This window comes from Gymnodraco acuticeps, unplaced genomic scaffold, assembly GCF_902827175.1.
Source record: "Gymnodraco acuticeps unplaced genomic scaffold, fGymAcu1.1, whole genome shotgun sequence".
NCBI classification, from domain to species: domain Eukaryota; kingdom Metazoa; phylum Chordata; class Actinopteri; order Perciformes; family Bathydraconidae; genus Gymnodraco; species Gymnodraco acuticeps.
Window position 1 is genome coordinate 64,342 of NW_022992054.1, and position 17,783 is coordinate 82,124.

Here is a 17,783-nt window from a genome sequence, read left to right on the forward strand (position 1 = left end):
TTCCACTGTAGCCTACAGTATTTTATATTCTTATTCATCTTACTTTATTTGACATATACACAGTATATTGCTTATTCCTGAATTTTATTTGCACCATATTAGCTTATGAGATCAACATAAACAAAAAGACCTATTAACTGTCATTCTTCAAACACAAACAATTGCGACAACTGGTACTATGCTCTGTGCACTGTCTAGATTTATATAAGATTTATTTTTATGCAAAACATGTTTAAAATGTTGAGTGGAATAAATGGCACATTTTTCATTTCTCAAATCTTTAATTAAACAATCAAAGGTCTGCTGCAGCTTTGTATACACAAGGTACATACAGTATATACACCTGTACATGTACATGCATATGTATGAATAAGTTGACTGTAATGGGTTGTGTTGAAAAACAAAGACAATGTTTTATGGGAACAAATCTTCAAAAATAGAAAACAAGATGAGTTTTCAAGAACAAGCCCCTCCATATGATAACATAGTTTACATTTACTAATTATTCAAAAATAACGTATACATGAATCTGGCCACACTCTTAACTATACAAAACCAGACAAGTTCTGATGTGTGTGTGTGTGGGGGGGGGGTTGCCATGTGTCTTCTCTACAGTGAACCGTGTCTGACTCCACCCTGGTCCTGGTGCTTCCCTCTGACAGCCCTGTGAGGAGAAGCAGCATCACTTGCTCTGTGCGATTCAAAAGTACAAACTCCATTTGAAGGCAAATACTGAGGGGGTTCATGTCTTCAATCAGCAACACTGCATCAAATCAAAAGCATCTTAATCCAAAAGCTTGGAGTGCTCTATCTTGGTAATAGTCCAGGCTGGAGCCACTCCTTCAGTGAACTCCCTTTGGAATCTGTCAGGAAGACGGAGCAGAAGTCAAAGTCACACAAGACAATTTCAACATTTCCATTTCCAAGTGGTTACACTCCGGGCAGGACTCACTCATAGTGTGCACTCAGGAGTCGCTTAGTTTCTGCTTCTCCCTCCTCACCGAGCGCCACCTGGAACACCCGCGTTCCCTCCATGGTGTCCTCAGGGAGACGCGCGCTCGTCAGATACCAGAAACGCATCAGAATGCTGACAAATTTTCGCCCTGGAAAGAAAGAACGTACACCGATGATCAATACATCATCTGGGCTTTTCCTTTTCCAATGGTTCAACATGTACACACATGTACATATATATCACCCTGATATATATATGTACACGTGTGCACATATATATATCGAATGCTGAACAGATTGTTAGGCTAATTTGTGATTGGTGATATTGGGCAACATAAATAACATTTACTTGTAAGAAAAGTTCCATATAAATGAATGCAGATCTTTACAGAATGCCTTTTTTTCACATTCAAAGCTTTTATTGAGATAAATCATAAAATATCAATTTCACCCTAAAATAAGCCTTTTCTTTTCTAGAATCTAGAACGAAGCAGACTTTGCTCAGGTGAAACATCTCGGAACCTTTTTGTTTCAATAAATACTGCATTTGAACTCTGGAGTTACTAGTGAGGTTTGATTCAGCTTCAGACACTATGTAACAAGAACAGTGAAAGAATCAAATATATATTAGAATGTTGATTTGAATTTAGAATTTAGAGAAGTCAAAGTGTTGGACAAATCTTTTAACTATTCAATACAGCCCTACCAATTCATATATACGAAATCAGCAAAGACACCTGAACATTGTTCACACCTGCAATATAAGTCTGGCTCTTATCTGTATTTTTCTCTCACAAATTCAATACAAAGAACACAATCTACAAAGCATCAGTCCCTCCCTTAATCCCATCAGTCCCTCCCTTAATCCCATTAGACCTCCTGACACACCGAGGCCTTTCTGCTGAGGATCCATCTAGAAAGAGAAGACTCACCAATGCGCCAAAACAGCGGACATTTTCTGTATTTCCAGAAGCAGGACAGAGGCCGTTTCTCAATGTCGAGTAAACCCGCTGCAGAGACACTATTTCAAGCATTCATTTCAAACCTTTATTTATCCAGATTGTCCCTTGAGATCATAGATCTCTTTTTCAAGGGAGACCTGCAAGTATACTACGTCATCGAGTGGCACCGGAGGACGGTTTGAATGCATGTTAAAGGCCCAGCATTCGGCGCCACTCGATGACGTAGTATACTTGAAATAGTGGCTCTGCAGCAGCTTTACTCGACATTGAGAAACGACCAGTGTGTGCAAGATTCAATCTGAATAACCTACAGGAAGTGCGTTCATAGTAATAAAAGAACATGTCACCCAGAGCTCCTTGAAGAGATGGATTATTAGCACAGAGAAAAATAAATGATCAGGTGTTCTTTAATAATAATAATAATAATAATAATAATAATAATAATGTTGATTTGTAAAGCACCTGTCATTGCTAAAAGCAATCCCAAGGTGCTGGAGGAGGCATTTTTAAAAGAAACTAATCAAAGGCTTTTTTGAAAAGCAAGGTTTTTAGGCCTTACAGACAATACTTGTTTATAAAATAAATTCATTGTTGGTTTGCATGGGACTAATTGACGAATTGCAGGAGCAGAAAGGTAGCACTCGGCCTTATCCTTTCAACATAGAGTGAGGAAGTAGACTTGCTGCTGACCGTCATCATCGTAGTAGATCCCCACGTCTCCAGGAGTGGTGTACATGATCTCCTCCGGCTCCACAGACAGAGCCTTCTTATAGTTGGATGGCATCAGGTTCAGCTTCTCCTCCAGCTTCCCAATCAGCTGCAGACACAGAACGCTAGATAGGAATACTGAAAGTCTATCTTTCACACAAGAACATGTGTCTTGGTTATGTTATGATATCTTTGTGTGATCAATTCATTTTCAATTCAAATCATTTTTTTGTTATTCTTACAACCCCTCATAATACACTGCATCGGAGCATTTCTCAAACTCTGAATGCGGTTCAAAGCACGGCGGGAAGAAGAACATGTTATGACAAATAAGTGATCAATGTTTGAGCTGCATGATCATGTACAGCAGTGGTCACCAACCAGTGGTGACTCCATCCACCACCCCGTTAGCAGGTGCCACTTGATTGACGTATATTTGAGACACCTCAATAATATAATACATTAACCGTGCTTTACGTGAACCTGAATGCAACAGAGGCAAGTCACCAGACCAATCAGAGAGTTGCATGGAAATACACGTGTGCTTGTGTCATTCAAGCTCGGCTCTGTGTGTGTGGCAATAGAGCATTTAGTGTGATGGAGGGAGAGAGGGAGAGAGAGAGAGAGAGAGAGAGAGAGAGAGAGAGAGAGAGAGAGAGAGAGAGAGCGGTGCCAGCAGGGACCGTGATGTTAGCATCTGGTTAGCTAGCTGCACTAACGGACATAAGGAGCCGTTTCCACAACAAGCTGGAGGAGAGTCCTCTCCTCTCAGACTGAGGGGCTCAGGTGAGCTAAAGGACTCTGAGTGTTTAGAACAGTTTTGTCACAAATTATTCAAAAGATTATTTCCGCGGCACACCTTCATATGATCATTATAGTTATACAAACAATAAGAGAATACATGAAAAACAGGTATGAAATACTATATGACAGTAAAACAAGAATACAGTTTAAAAGGGTGATTTGTAAAATATCCATAAAGAAAAAGTAAGTCTGCTTACAGTTCTGTTTCATCTGGGTGTTGAGAGATGTATCCATAGATCTCTCCATGTTGCTCTCAAAGTGCATCAGATTGATGCTTTTAACTTCAATGTTTAAAAATAAATCTTCCCGGACCCCCCTACAGGAGGTGAGGACCCCCCTAGAGGAGGTGAGGACCTAGAGGAGATGAGGACCCCCCTAGAGGAGGTGAGGACCTAGAGGAGATGAGGACCTAGAGGAGATGAGGACCCCCCTAGAGGAGGTGAGGACCTAGAGGAGATGAGGACCCCCCTAGGAGGTGAGGACCCCCCTAGAGGAGGTGAGGACCTAGAGGAGATGAGGACCCCCCTAGAGGAGGTGAGGACCCCCCTAGAGGAGGTGAGGACCTAGAGGAGATGAGGACCCCCCTAGAGGAGGTGAGGACCCCCCTAGAGGAGGTGAGGACCTAGAGGAGGTGAGGACCCCCCTAGAGGAGGTGAGGACCCCCCTAGAGGAGGTGAGGACCTAGAGGAGGTGAGGATGTACAGGATCCTTACACACTATCTAATGCACAAGGGAAATAGATGCTGTAGCGAAAACATGAGAATCAATTAGAGGATTATATGAAACATTATAAATACCAGCATTACAACTCTTATTTAGATTCATGCAGAAACACACAGTAACGCAGCGTCCACACGGCGGCGTGCGTTGAAGCTTGCCGGTGGGCGTGTCTGAAACTCGACCAACAACCAATCACATGCATCTCCCGCCCCGGACACACAAGGAAGCGGTTTGATTGGCTAGAGCTTCCGGCGAAGCTTCAAAAGTTGAACATTGCTCAACTTTTGAAGCGAGCCACGCCAGCAAAGCGACGGAACCACAATGCAGTTCGGCAAAGCGTGATGTCACCCCATTCAAAGTGAATGGGCAGAAGCGTCAAAGCTTCAACGCACGCCACCGTGTGGACGGGCCGTAAGAGTGCAGGCATGTTGTATACAAATGCATGTAGTACCGAAGAGTGCATCAGACATTGAGTAAGGAGAGGATCAGAACGTGTGAGACTCACGTCTTTAGCCACCAGTCCTTCCAGAGCATCCAGCTGGCACTTGGACAGCAGTCTGGAAACATGTGAGAAGGCCTGCAAGAGTAAACAAAGACATTTAGGAAATCAAAAGATGCTGAAAAACAGATTCATACCTTCACTTCCTCAGCCCATTCCAATCACTACAGCTCTGTGATCATGTGCTCTGTGAGGCCTTGAGAAACAGCCGCAATCACCACACAGATGTATAAAACACACTACCGACAGATACCTGGGAAACCACTTTAAGGTTAAAGGTCCCATGTCATGGCCATTTCTACTGATCATAATTCCATTGGTGAGGTCTACTAGAATAGCCAACACAGCACCCAGACCCCACGAAGCATTCTCATCTGCTTGTCATTACTGGTGTCCTTTTCTGATTGCTAACAAACGCCATTGTAACACATAAGAGCACAGTGGGCTCAGAGGGAGAGGGAGAGAGGGAGAGAGGGGGGGGGGGGGGGCGTCGGCTCCAACAAGCCATGTAGGACAGAGAGTGAATACACATACTATACAGAGATGCTGTATGTAAAACCAATGTGAGTTTGGAACATTGCACAATGTACATTTATTCTAGTAGACCTCAACAATGGAATAGGATCAGTAGAAATGGCCATGACATGAGACCTTTAAAGTGTTCTCAAAGCTGGTGAAGGTGCAGCTAGTTTGAAGGACTTTGTATTCTGCAGGGTAGCTTGTGGATTTACTCCAGGTGGAACTAAAGTCTGATTCAACACTTGATTATATTTCACATCATTCATCCACATCTGTGAAGTAACTAAAGGTATTAAATACATGTAGTGGAGTCAAAGTACACACTTGTTCTCTCATTTGCAGTGAAGTAGAAGTACAGAGTAGCATAACAGGGAAATACCGAGGTGCAGTACTTGAGAGAATGTACTTAGTGACTTTACATCACGGATTGTATAAAAGGATCATCTCAAATGGATGTCATTACTTCAGCCCCATCTCTTCTCACGGGTTTACCTGCTTGGCTCCCTCTGAGAACTCTTCGATCCTGAACTCTTTATCAAAGTAGGCTCGGATCAGGAAGTAGTACATCCGGGTTCGGAACCAGATGAAGGGGTTCGGGATGCCGAACACCACCACCTTCTGGTTCTGGTTCTGCTGCCCGCCGGCGGCCGAGCTGAACGGCCGCTGCGCGGGAAGGGGGGGCAGCCGCGGTCTCCCACCCCGGTTCAGGACGGGACTCTCATTCAAAAACAGACGAGTACATTTCAGTGTTGATGAAACCCTGTGACACCCTCTCAGCACGGGCAGCGCCATCTTTGTGCCCCCGGGAGCCTTCTTGTCCGTGCCGTTGCATCTTCCGGTGAGGAACAAATTGCCAATATAAAAATACAGACAATAATCAAATCCAAATTCTGATAATATCCACAATGTAACACCTTGTTGTATGTATGTATGTATGATGTGATATTGTTTGTTTTTGGAGTCAACTCTTTAGTCATGTTTGGTTTATTTGGGGAAGAGTAACGATGTGACACCGTTTCCCTCAGGAGCTGTTTACTTCCAGCAGCTGTGGGTTGCGGTCGGATAATCCAAAAATCAGCTCCTAACGTCTAACCCTATCTCCTATTCCTTGACCTCTGAGTGAAACGTCACGGGGTTAAGGGATAGTGGATAGGAGAATTCAAAAGGACTTAGGAGAAGAGACTGCGGTACTTTAGAGAATCGACTGCACTTTCACTATCCGACGTGTTTATGATGCGCCAGCGGACGTCATGAATGTGCGTCTGCTGCTGTGGGGAAACTATGGAAACTACAGTTTTCTATACAGCGGACTACAACATGGATGTTTAATAAGAACGAGGGACTACTGTAAACTCATCTAGAGACTCTGCACCGTGCTCTGATGCTGTTGCTTTATGCTTTATGAACGGGGACAACAGAGAAACATATTCTTCATGACCAAAGTTGGAATTGAAATAAAAAAGGAAAGTTAAACTTATGCTCGTCACCCTCTCCCTCCGGTCCACATTAATACAAATGATCCCAATACGTATGATTGTATGAAAAGATCTTAAAATCAATACAAATGTATTTATTATAAACGTTAGTCCTTAACATCTATCACTGTGTATATCACCATTCAAACATCTTTTAAAAGTTGAACAAACTCCACACAGCTCAGTAAAGACTGTGAGATGTTGACTTTATTTGATCATTTCAGTAAAAACTAACGTTCATATTTCTCTTTTTGATTATAATACTGATGAACGTTCAAAACAAAGCACTTTGGCAACTTACCACATACGTTTTAAAATGCTTAATAAGCACCGTAACTTTCATGATATCATTTCTCGGTCATAATCGGTTGTTTCCGTGAACGGCCGACTGTTGAGTGACGGCAAATGCTGCGGCTGCAATGCATTGTGGGGCAGCATTTTCTCCTCTCCTTTCGGTTAGGGAGGTCCAGTGGTTCCTAAGCTAAAGGAGGTTATATAAAGGAAGTTTGAAACCTCCTTTCCTTTCATTTGGAGAATTGGAACGGCACTTATCATGGCTGCCAGTGACGTACTTCCGGGTCATTTCACTCCGTTAGGAAGGTTCCTAAGCTAAATGGACTATTGGAATGCAACCCTGCTCTTCATCCCCGGTGAGGAAGAGCAGGTACACTGTTCACAATAAGCAGACATGTTAGTCATCCCACCTCCTTATCTTCCATCCCACTGGCAGGACGTTTCTTTTACCTTTCAAACCAAGTTCAGGAAATAGTAGCTCCCAGATCCTGGAGAAAGTGACTGAAGGACAGTAGTGCTTAACATGGGACAATACATTGAATGAAAACTAAGATGGAAAATAAAATACAAATAAAGTTTGAAAAACATAAAATGCATATCACGATTGATATAAAAACCCATTGAACATAAATGATAAAACATTAAGAACACATAGATTATATAGCATCACAAAAACAAATGCCCATAATAATGACAATAGATCATGTTTAATAATGCAATGAAAACATATCAAAACCACAAATGATAAAAGTTGAAACTAGAGTCTATTGGTAAAACAGGAAGTGTTTCATGCGGTTAATGTTGCATACGTCTTCGGCCATTTGCCAATCTTTATTACCCAGATGCTGCCCCCCCCCTCCCCTCTGACCAGAGGTGCTTCCGAGGCCCTTTGTAATGACTCTACAAATGGATCCGCCCAGTGAGTGGGAAACCATGAATCACAAGACATTCAAACCATCTTTTCAAAAATAAAATAAAGTTCATTTTAAAAAGTGTGATTTAGTTTTTCCATGTCTATAGCATTACTACTGCGAGATGTTGATGCCTTTCATTGTTGTACGTTTTTGTTGCAAACTATTTAAATGTTCCACTTAATGAGTTATATTTGATGTATAAACGGATCACTATAGCAGTTTTTGGAAATGTGTCATAATATGTGAAACCTCTTGTTCTAACATTCAAACTTATTTGTGACTTGAGAAAGTGAGCGAATATGTTTCCTTCACACAGTGTCAGCAACACGCTGCTGTACTCTGACACTGTGTGAAGGAAAGGCTGAGAGTCAGCTCAGGGTTTCTCTCTCCTTCCTGAGCTACTGCATTCTCAAAGGTCCACAATAAAGGGTTAGCTTCGCTCAGGCTGAAACAACCACAGTACAAAGGAGAAGTCCAGGACTTAAATGCACGTGTGCAGATACCAATATGGTTTGAACCTTTATTGCACAAAGACTACAGTTCTTTATGTTTCCTTACAAACATCTGAAAGCTTTGTAAACAGTGAAGCAGCGTCTGTCTCCCCGATGTGTTCAGGGCCTCCAGGTAACCCCGGGTCACACTTCCTCACATAGTCTCAAAGTGTGTGACGGAGGCCAAGCAGTGAGCGGCTGTGAAGCAGAGAGGAGGGGGGGCTGGGTCTCACATGTGAGTCTGCTGCCTGCACAAAGAACTACAACCGAAACATTTCTGAGCGTGGGGGTTAGAAACATTTTCTTTTCAAACCGTTTCATCCATGTTATCACAAGTGACAAACACACCTAAACATTTACATCTTTAAAAATAGTTTGGCTTTGGATGCAAATGAGGAAAAATACACTTAAAGTTGCCCTTTCATTCACGACACACGCAAAGCACTCGTGTCTCTCCGCAGGCAGATCCTGGACACTCTGAGAGAGAGAGAGAGAGCAGCTTTAGTCTCTCGCTCCACTGGACATCATAGAGGGTCTGTCCAAGTCCTCATGCTCTGTGTGAGTGTGTGCAACACTACAAAGAGTTCTCATCACACACAAGACAGACAAAGAAATGGCACGTAGCTGGTTGGTGTTTCTATTCTGGGAGTAAGATAACTAACATTTGTTTTGGTTCTTTTTCTTAAAGGTCGCTACCAGGCAGACGACAGGATGCAGGGTGACTCTTCTCCAACATGGAGGGGGTGGATGTGCTCTATGGAGTCTGTGCCATGCCACGAGTAGACTTCATCTTCTCCAGGCGTTTAGACAGGTGGCTGTTGTTGGACTCCACTTCATCCACCTTGTCCAGTGCTGAGCGCAGCTGTAAACACAGGGGGGGGGGGGGGGGGGGGGGGGGGGGGGGGGGATTATCATTTTTTGTTTTACAACTTTGATGACATGTTCAATATGTTGACGTGTTAAATGTTTTTACAGAGGGGATTTTGGATCTCTTTGTATCAGTTCATATATCAGAAAATACTGTCAAACCGGCAAAGTATCCACTTTCTCCAAGTTTTAAGAAATAAAAAGCTCTATAAAACATGTTCTAAATGAAATATGCTAAGGCTGTGGTGTCTTTCAGGCCATCCATAGGAGCAATGAATTCAGGCAGCAGCTGATAGCTAGCAGACAAATAACTAGAGTGACCTTCAGGTAACAGAAGAGGGAGAGAACTCTGGAGACAGAGTTTGGCTCGTCCGGGCTAGTGTAGAAACACGGTGGTGCATCTCAGCAGACTAAAGACTTTGGGGTGACTTTACACCAATGACAACACAGCTATGATGAATACTTGATTCTATTTCTGATAATATATCCCCCTTCATGCTAAATGCTCCACACTGGCCCTTTAAGAACTCCTCTGTACCTCTCTCTGGAGTTTCCTCTTCTCTGCCTTCAGCTCATCCTCCACCTTCTCTGCGTTCTCTGATGCTGACTTGTAGCGCGTCACCTGACCCTCCAGCCTGGTCACCTGGAGAAAAATATAGCCTTGTTGGAGAGAATATGCATGTATCAGGTATGCTCCGAGGTCATCGTTCTTCTCAGCTTACATTCTGTTCTAAAGCGGTGACTTCCTGCTCTGCCTTCACCAGTTTGAACTTGAAGTCGCTTATTTGCCTGTTTGAATCTCCTGGAAGGATTAAACAGATATGTATGAGTGGTTGGAGAGGGAATACATAGCAATATTGTGTTATCATGCACATGTGTACTCACGCTGCAGCTCCATTATGTTCGGGTCGTTGCCGTTTTCAAGTATTTCTCCATCCGGGCTCAAAGTGTTCTCGGTGCCGTTCCTCGGGGTCTTCTGCTCCAGCTGGGCCTTCAGCTTCTTCACCTGCAGAGGAGACACACTCATCAGCTGATGCATGACACAAGACCCACTTACCAGCTGTCAGTTTCTGAGTCTACAAGATTGTCAACACTGTAATGCCAGCCACCTCACCCCTTTTAGTTGGTCACTGGATCATACTATCATACTACTTTCTCTCAGGGTGTACATTTGGTGTGCTTATGTATATGTACATCAGCAGGACAGTGTATATGGGATCAAATCAACATAAACGTCATCTGTTTATGGCAATGAAGGAGCATGTGGTGCATTGATGTGTTGATGGACAACAATGGTGCTCTATAGGGGCGTTCACACCAAGTTCTTTTCCCACAATAGTTCATGAGAACTCTTTTAGTTCTGATGAACTCAAGTAGATCGCGTTCACACCGGAATGAGTCCCTGGGAGAGGATCATAGACTGTATATAAAGGAGGATTAGGCAAATGAGCCGCTGACGTCACTTCTTCTTCTGCTGCTTTGGGTTTACTGGCAGGCCGCAAACAACTTCACGGCGTATACTGCCACCCCAAGTCCCCGGCCGGAAGTCCCCGGAGTTGGGGACTGGCTTCAGTAGAAGCTGCTGGGACTCCCAGCAGCTTCTACTGAAGCCTTCCGAGTAAATCGCCAGAACGCCAACACCTCGTGTTGCCATAAGTTAGTCTCTTTGCGTTTCTGCGCTGGGCTAATGCTAATAATGCTAATGCGAGGATAATAAAATGGCGGCTTCACAAAACTTTTTTGGAGTTTTACGGGGCGTGGTTTGCAATCCGCCCAGCCAATCAGACATAGGAACCTTTTTCTCCCACGAAAGCCCCTGCTCTGTAGCAGGGACGGAAAAGGGGGTGAAAAGGTTCTGATGAACTAATTTAGTTCAGGGGGCTTTTTGGTGTGAACGCAAATATATCTGAGTTCTGATGAACTATTGTGGGAAAAGTACTCCGGTGTGAACGCGCCTTATGGCAGAAAGGAAACGGAAACACACACCAAGTGTAAGTAGAATCAGTTCCTTGTTGGTTTTGAGCTCATTGGTGTGATTTGATTTGTTGGTAATGAGAACATTTATAAGAAGGCATTTGTAGATTTCACACTAAAAATCAGTTTCACAAATAAATGTTAGACTGTACGCATTTCAATGGGACCAACATGTTGCCACTGTCTTTCAACTATTTGTAGAGACTTTAATCTACTGTAGTTTTTCGGGTCCCCCAGGGGTCAGTACTGGGTCCACTCCTGTTATTCATCTTCCTCCTTCCCCTGGCTCCTGGTGAGCAGCATACTGCCAATCATTCTGTGAAGGTTGCTGCTCTTATCCTCATGTGTCTGCTTCCAAATGTCCCTTTTTTGCTGTTATCTGTTCAAGTATTTATTTGATGAATTGTAACATGTAATTGTGTCCTGAAAGACGCTTACAAATAAAATGTATTATTGTTATTATCAGTCGTGGAATGTAACTAAGTACATTAACTCAAGTACTGTACTTAAGTAAAAAATGTAGGTACTTGTTATTTAATCAAGTATTGTACATTATCCTACTTGATACTTTTACTCCACTACATTATGTAGGAACATGCTGAATTCTTTTCTCACTACATTTATTTAACCATAATAGTTACTTACTACTTTGCATATTTAGATCATTAATACAAAATAAAAAACAACAAATGCATTATTATTATAATATGCATTATTACTTAATATTATGAAGTTACCCAGTAGTATATAAACTAATTTTAATAAACCCTTAACTAAATTCCTTTAACTTACTGCAAAACTGTTGTGATGAACACATCAATAATTCAATATAAATGATGCTTAAATGGCCCATTCCCCATAATGAATACTTTTACTTTCGGTACTTAAAGTACACTGTGATGCTTATACATGCACTTTTACTTAAGTACATTTAGCATGTAAGACTTTTACTTGAATTTAGGTACTCTTACAATGTAGTATTGCTACTTTTTACTTAAGCAAATAAGTATTTCCTCCATCTCTGGTTATTATGTGTTATTGTAGGTGGTCTGTTCGAAGTGGATCTTCTTCTTTGAGTGAGGGACTTGGTTTTTTGCTTCTGGTTTAAAAAAAAGTGTTCCCATTGAAACTAAGTTCAAACAGGAGAAACATTTAGAGCCACAGCGCTGCCACAGACCCACCTGCTCGATCATCTTCTCACGCTCATCCACCAGCTTCCTCAGGCGGATCTCTGCAACGGAACACATGTTGAAGATTTTATATCAAAACATGGATTACACAACTTTTATTTCAAATGGAACGTTAGCGTCACACAGCCAGACTACAACATCACTTCAGACCACAATATCAACTGTTAGGATCCATCTTCAGAAAACAAAGGAAGTCAACATACCAGGGGTGGGAGGAGCCAAGGAGATGGTGGGGGGGGGGGGGGGGGGGGCGGGGTCAGGGTGAGAGGTTGATGCATGCAACAGTGCAGCATCCATGGGGGAGTGACGGAGCGAGTGTGTGGGTGGGGGTTAGCATGCACATACTGTGGAGTAGAAGGTCAATGCAACAGCACACAGATGGCCACAGTCACACTATGAGCACATTATAAGATAAAATAAAAAATGGACATCCAAGTATAGTTACTAATATTTTTCATATTGTCAGTAAAGTCATTGTCCTACAAAATGCATAAAAATCATGTTTTAAATTGGTAACAGCAGGGTATTTATTGGCATATCAGAAAGGGCATTCATCTTCTCCATTTAGTGCAACACATTGCAAACATATTTATGATACATTGTTCATTCATGTAGATGGAAATAGCTGTCTTCAAGTTGTATTAATCCCTAAGAACAGAACAGGGGAACACAGTTAAAGTGTGACCATCCAGAAGATACTTTCCTAAAATAACCAGCTAACATCTGTGTTTTTATTGTTCCCCTATGGAATGAAGACATGCTTGGGTTTCTGGAACAGTACCGGATGAAGTGATGTGTGATACAGGGGCACAGCAAAATGAACCATTAAACATAACAAGCAGCATGATAGCTGTTAACTAAATAATGTTGCCTGATGTATCAAGTGCAGTATTTAGCGACAGTAGATCTACGGTTACACAGCAGTTTACAGTCTCACCTCTCCACACACTTTGTTTTGCACACATGACCTCAAAGAAAACGTTGGTCTGTTTAATTAAAAATAAAACTTACAATATTTGTTTGGAAACAGACAAAATGCTGTAATGTTCTGCAAACATGTACTTTGTAAACAGCTAAGCAGAGACTACTATAGGGCAGATCCATGGTACATTTTCATAATACATACCATCTATAAGCTAAGACATCTTGCACTCCTCTTTGCCCTTGCCTTTGCCTTTCTTGCTGTTCTTCCTCACATCCTTCCCTGCCTGCTGGGGCTCTGTATTGCTGCCCACTTGTTCTGAACTCTTTGGTAAATCCACATGTTCCCCCTGGACCTGCTTAATGGCTTCTAACCCTTCCTCTACAGGCAGGGACACCGCCTGCTGAACGTCCTCTGCAACACCCCCCACCTCTCCAACACTCTGAACCTTTGCTTCCTCTGCAATGCCCCTGGGCTCGTTTGTTACACTTACTTCCTCCTTTTCCAACAAATATTCCCCTTTTTCCAAAGTGCCATCCTCCTGAGCCGAACAGTTTTGTGGCGGAGTCTGGACGCCTGAGCTGCCGCTTTCATCTGGAACAACTTCAACTCCCTCCTCCACTTCTTCTTCCGGTTGGGGATTCCTATGGCGACTTTCACCTTCAGCTGGCTCCAAATCCATGTCATCAAAATCAAAAGAATGACCTTCATCCTTTTCACCGTCCTCTTCATCGCACACCTGCAGTGTTAGCTGAGATGGAATGTCTTCCATGGGTTCATGCAGTTGATGTGTCTTGCTTTGCTGATCATTTGGATTGTTATTATGCTCTGGATCTCCTGCCATGGTGAATTCTTCAGATCTGTGATCCTGCTCCATAGTCGACCCATTTTCAGGAGCTTCTTTTGGAACATCTGGTGTATTTACTGTCTCAGTGGTATTGATCTCTGATTCAGGGGTCAGGTCAGCATTGGATTTGTCAACGTGAACCTCACATTGTGCCGTCTGGCTTTCTACATCATCCAGCTGTTCTGCTTGCACTACAGTCTCCAACAGACTCTGAACAGTGTCGATTGCATCCATGTTTGTTACAAATGATGGACTGCTTAGACTTTCTTTCTTTTGGTCATGTAATGGGTCTGTTTGGACTAAACCTTCAGATTCGCACAAGCCTCTGTTCAGCTCTGCCTCATCATTACTGGGAAACAGGACACTGGGAGATGCGTGTGGTTTGTCTTGTTCAGTCTGTATTCCTGGGTCCTCATCATCTTTGATTGTCTCAGTAACGTCTTCTGGACTTCCATCAGAGACCTTGTCCTCGCTGGCCGAGTTCACGCCTGCAGACAGCTCGAAGCCAGACGAGCTCCTGAGAGAGTCAGTAAAGCCATTGGTAGAAGATGGGGACACGGATGTTTTATCATTACTCTCAGCTTTGCTTGTGGGTTTAGGTTCCTCAGCAGCCATGTCACCATTGATTGGATTGTGCGATCCAGCTTCGGCGTTTTCCTTGACGATGCTTTCAAACGTGTTTTCTGGGATATTAGGTGTGCATTCTGATTTCATCTCGTCAATAGGCCTAACCCTATTCTCCGCACTATTAACAATTTCTGACTCAGCCTGGATGACACTGTCATTAGTTGAGATGTCACTTTTAGAGGCATCTACGCAGGAAGTGCACTCTTTGTTAAGATCATCGGGGCTCTCAGTACCGAGGTTGGTCTCTGGGACAGATCCCACTTCTTCTACTCTCTGTGTTTCTAAAGGTTGTTCCTGCTCGTCCTTGGAGATGGAATCTGCTCTGGATTCCTTGAGAGTTTCAACGTGAGAAAAGGTTTCAGCGGGTGCCACTGCCTCTGCTGCTTTTACGGTTTCCAAGCACTGTTCCTTGTTCTGTTCATCTGTAACATGATCCAGCCTCACTTCTGCAGGGGTTGTGACGTGAGAAAATGTTTCAGTAGTTGCTTCTTCTACCTTCTCCATTTCTAAAGTGTGTTCCTTGTCACACTCATCTGTAACATGATCCCTTCTTGAATCTCTTTGAGTGTCATTGGGAGAAAGGCTTTCAACAGGTTCCACTTCTTCTACTTGTTGCCTGTCCTGCACATTCTTTACTTGATGCATCCCTGATTCTTCGAGGGCTTCAGCGACAGAACTAAGAATTTCAGGTTCTGCCGTTAGCTCATTATCTTTTGTAGCCAATTCAATTTTCACCTCTGTTTTGCCCTTTTCTTTATTTGCTCCATCCCTTTGTTGGTTCCCATCTCCCATCCCTTTCTTTTTACCTTTCCTCTTCCTTTTCTTCTTTTTCCCTGGAGCAGCAGCGCCCTGAGGCTGAGAGTTACCTGATATATCCTTAGTTTCTATGTGCTCTGCCTCTTCAGAGTTCTCCGGCTCTGGTTGAGCTTCTGTCTTTGACTCAACTGGTACGGACTTCTCTGTCCCAACATCTTGTGCAACCTCTTGCTCAGGACACGATTCTGTATTTCTCAGATGACGTTCCTCAACATCTTCCTGTTTGTTTTCTTGCTCTTTCAATAGGTTGTTGGATGACTCTCTAATGTCATCACTTTGTGTGTCTACACTATTGATTTGGCTTCCTGTCTGCCCTGAATCTAGGTTATTGGTCCATCCTAACTCTTTGCCCTCAGGCATTACTGTTTCTGTGACACTTTCCTCAGAACTTGTGACAATGCCCTGAAGGTCAGGGCTACAAATGATTATATCTTTGGACTCTGTGACCGACTGGTCATTAATGTCAACATTCAAGTCCTTCCTAAGGCCAGGTTCTTCAACATCATCTTCTTCTGTGGCATTCTGTTGTCCTTGTGTTGGCTGTTCCTCCCCAGATGCTTGCATAGTGCACACACCAGAAACATTACAGAGTTCTTCAGAGCTAAAGAGATTCTCTTTGGCTTCCTCAAAATGTTCTCGTTGCTGCTCTGGATCCACCTCTTCCTCCTCGCTACTTCTCAACAGTGTCTCCTCTGTGTTGCCTGAGAGTTAATGAAGAGTATACGGTGAAGTAAAACATTATTTTTGAAATGTAATCTTCATGAGGAAGTGCATGAGCAGAAGTCAATGTAAGGCAGAACGCCTGATTGATTCAAGAAGAGAAGCACAGAGCCAAGGTGGCCAAGAGGAGCGGAGAAGAGAAGAGGCAGGAGGAACACCGAAATGAAGACCTTGATCCCCAGCACATCAATGCAACAAGAAAAGAAGTCTGAAGCCAACAGATCAGGGAATACAGTACAGCAGATACATAAGTATGTTCCTTACATATACTTTTAGCTAAAAAGAGCTCTTAAATGATTTCGACCATCAGCCCTTTAGTCCTTGCAGAAATGACACACCTACACCACCTGCATTAACAGATGAGTTGTGACTCAGAAGAATATGCATTAGCTGAGAAAATAAGGTGCAGCAGAAACGATTAAAAGCAAAGACATTAGTAATAATGACAAAACAGGGTGTTGCCAAGTTAGTGAGTGGAAGGTTAGTTTGTACAGGAAAGCATGAGGTCAGACAGATGATGTTTGAAGGGTACGTCTGGCAATTCTCTATAAATGTTTTCTTGATAAACAGACTATATAAAGTTAAATAATCAATGAGTCCATCTCTCACTGCTTACAAGGCCAATGGCTCCTTATAGAGACATACCAAGCACAATGATGTTCTAATACGGCCAGTCTCTGTAGTGTTTAGCAACTCAAATATACTCACACTGGACCTAATGGTACTATTTTCAGCTGCAGACTCATACACATGTGGTGCTCTACTAGGTATTTACATGTTCAGGAATGACTCGTTGATGGTTTTGAACATTTGAGGTAGGAGATATATCAGGCTGACACAGTCCAGTAGGATCAAGTCGTTGCTGATCTGGTATTTACAATGACAGAAACAATGTCCGTTTAGTAGTTCAGAAGTAACACTTTCTCAGCAGACTTCTTCCATGGTAGGTGGAAACACATCTCTATTATTCTGAGCAATAGTGTAGCAATAGTTGAGAATACAAGTTTCAGAACAGAGTTGAATTTGGAGGTGAGATTCTCTTATCCGTCTTTTCTCAGGTTCATGTGAGGAAAGGAAAACACAGAATATTACCAGACGTCTCCTTTCAGGACATAGCACATGAGAGTTAAAGCACTTGACATTCCAGCAGCACAGCACTGTACCTGAAGAGCTCACTCACAAGTATTCAGATATAAATTGTGTCATCTTGGTATTCATTGTTTCATTATTGTTTTTTATCACTCTTTAGACAGTTTTGTGCCGTGCCATGCAGTGAGCAGTTTTTATTGGGTAGTGTGTTTTACCGAGCATGCTGTTCCTCTCTGTTGGGGGGGTCTGACAATCCTGAGCCAGGGGGGAAGCAGGGTCTGCACCGGGGGTCCCGTCAGCTTCTGTCTCACCAACTTCTCCATTGATGCTTTGATCAGGTCCCAATACTATACCATGTTTCTAGAAAAAAGGAAAAGTCAAACATGAGCTC

At 42.9% G+C, this 17,783-nt stretch overlaps 2 protein-coding genes across 39 annotated transcripts in view; both read right to left on the reverse strand.

The window, feature by feature from the left end:
- Positions 1-65: 65 nt before the first annotated feature.
- On the reverse strand, positions 66-6,250 carry maip1 (matrix AAA peptidase interacting protein 1). Its single transcript, XM_034202100.1, has 5 exons — positions 5,659-6,250; positions 4,654-4,725; positions 2,607-2,733; positions 953-1,103; positions 66-863 (listed from the first exon to the last, which is right to left on the reverse strand). Exons 1-5 carry the CDS (start codon positions 5,956-5,958, stop codon positions 785-787), a joined length of 729 nt encoding a protein of 242 aa, XP_034057991.1. The 5' UTR covers positions 5,959-6,250; the 3' UTR covers positions 66-784.
- Positions 6,251-7,623: 1,373 nt separating this feature from the next.
- lrrfip1a (leucine rich repeat (in FLII) interacting protein 1a) overlaps positions 7,624-17,783 on the reverse strand; it is a 63,289-nt gene continuing 53,129 nt past the window's right edge. For 33 of the 38 annotated variants that reach the window (XM_034202107.1, XM_034202106.1, XM_034202115.1 and 30 more), the window contains 2 exons: positions 17,608-17,752; positions 12,874-16,284 (listed from right to left, as the gene is read on the reverse strand). In XM_034202107.1, coding sequence (XP_034057998.1) covers positions 13,508-16,284; positions 17,608-17,752 — 2,922 coding nt within the window. In that variant the 3' untranslated portion in view covers positions 12,874-13,507. Of the gene's footprint in view, positions 9,203-9,745; positions 9,851-9,929; positions 10,010-10,092; positions 10,214-12,362; positions 12,413-12,873; positions 16,285-17,607; positions 17,753-17,783 lie in introns of those variants that run through there. The other 5 variants (XM_034202140.1, XM_034202139.1, XM_034202141.1 and 2 more) reach the window with 3 other exon arrangements.

Bases quoted from the DNA above. Each gene is read 5' to 3' on its own strand.
- maip1 (XM_034202100.1), bottom strand. From the start codon at position 5,958: ATGGCGCTGCCCGTGCTGAGAGGGTGTCACAGGGTTTCATCAACACTG. The intron at 4,726-5,658 runs GTAAACCCGTGA...TTACTCTTGCAG, and splicing joins TCTCAGAGGGAGCCAAGCAG to GCCTTCTCACATGTTTCCAG. The intron at 864-952 runs GTGAGTCCTGCC...TCTTCCTGACAG, and splicing joins CTCCTGAGTGCACACTATGA to ATTCCAAAGGGAGTTCACTG.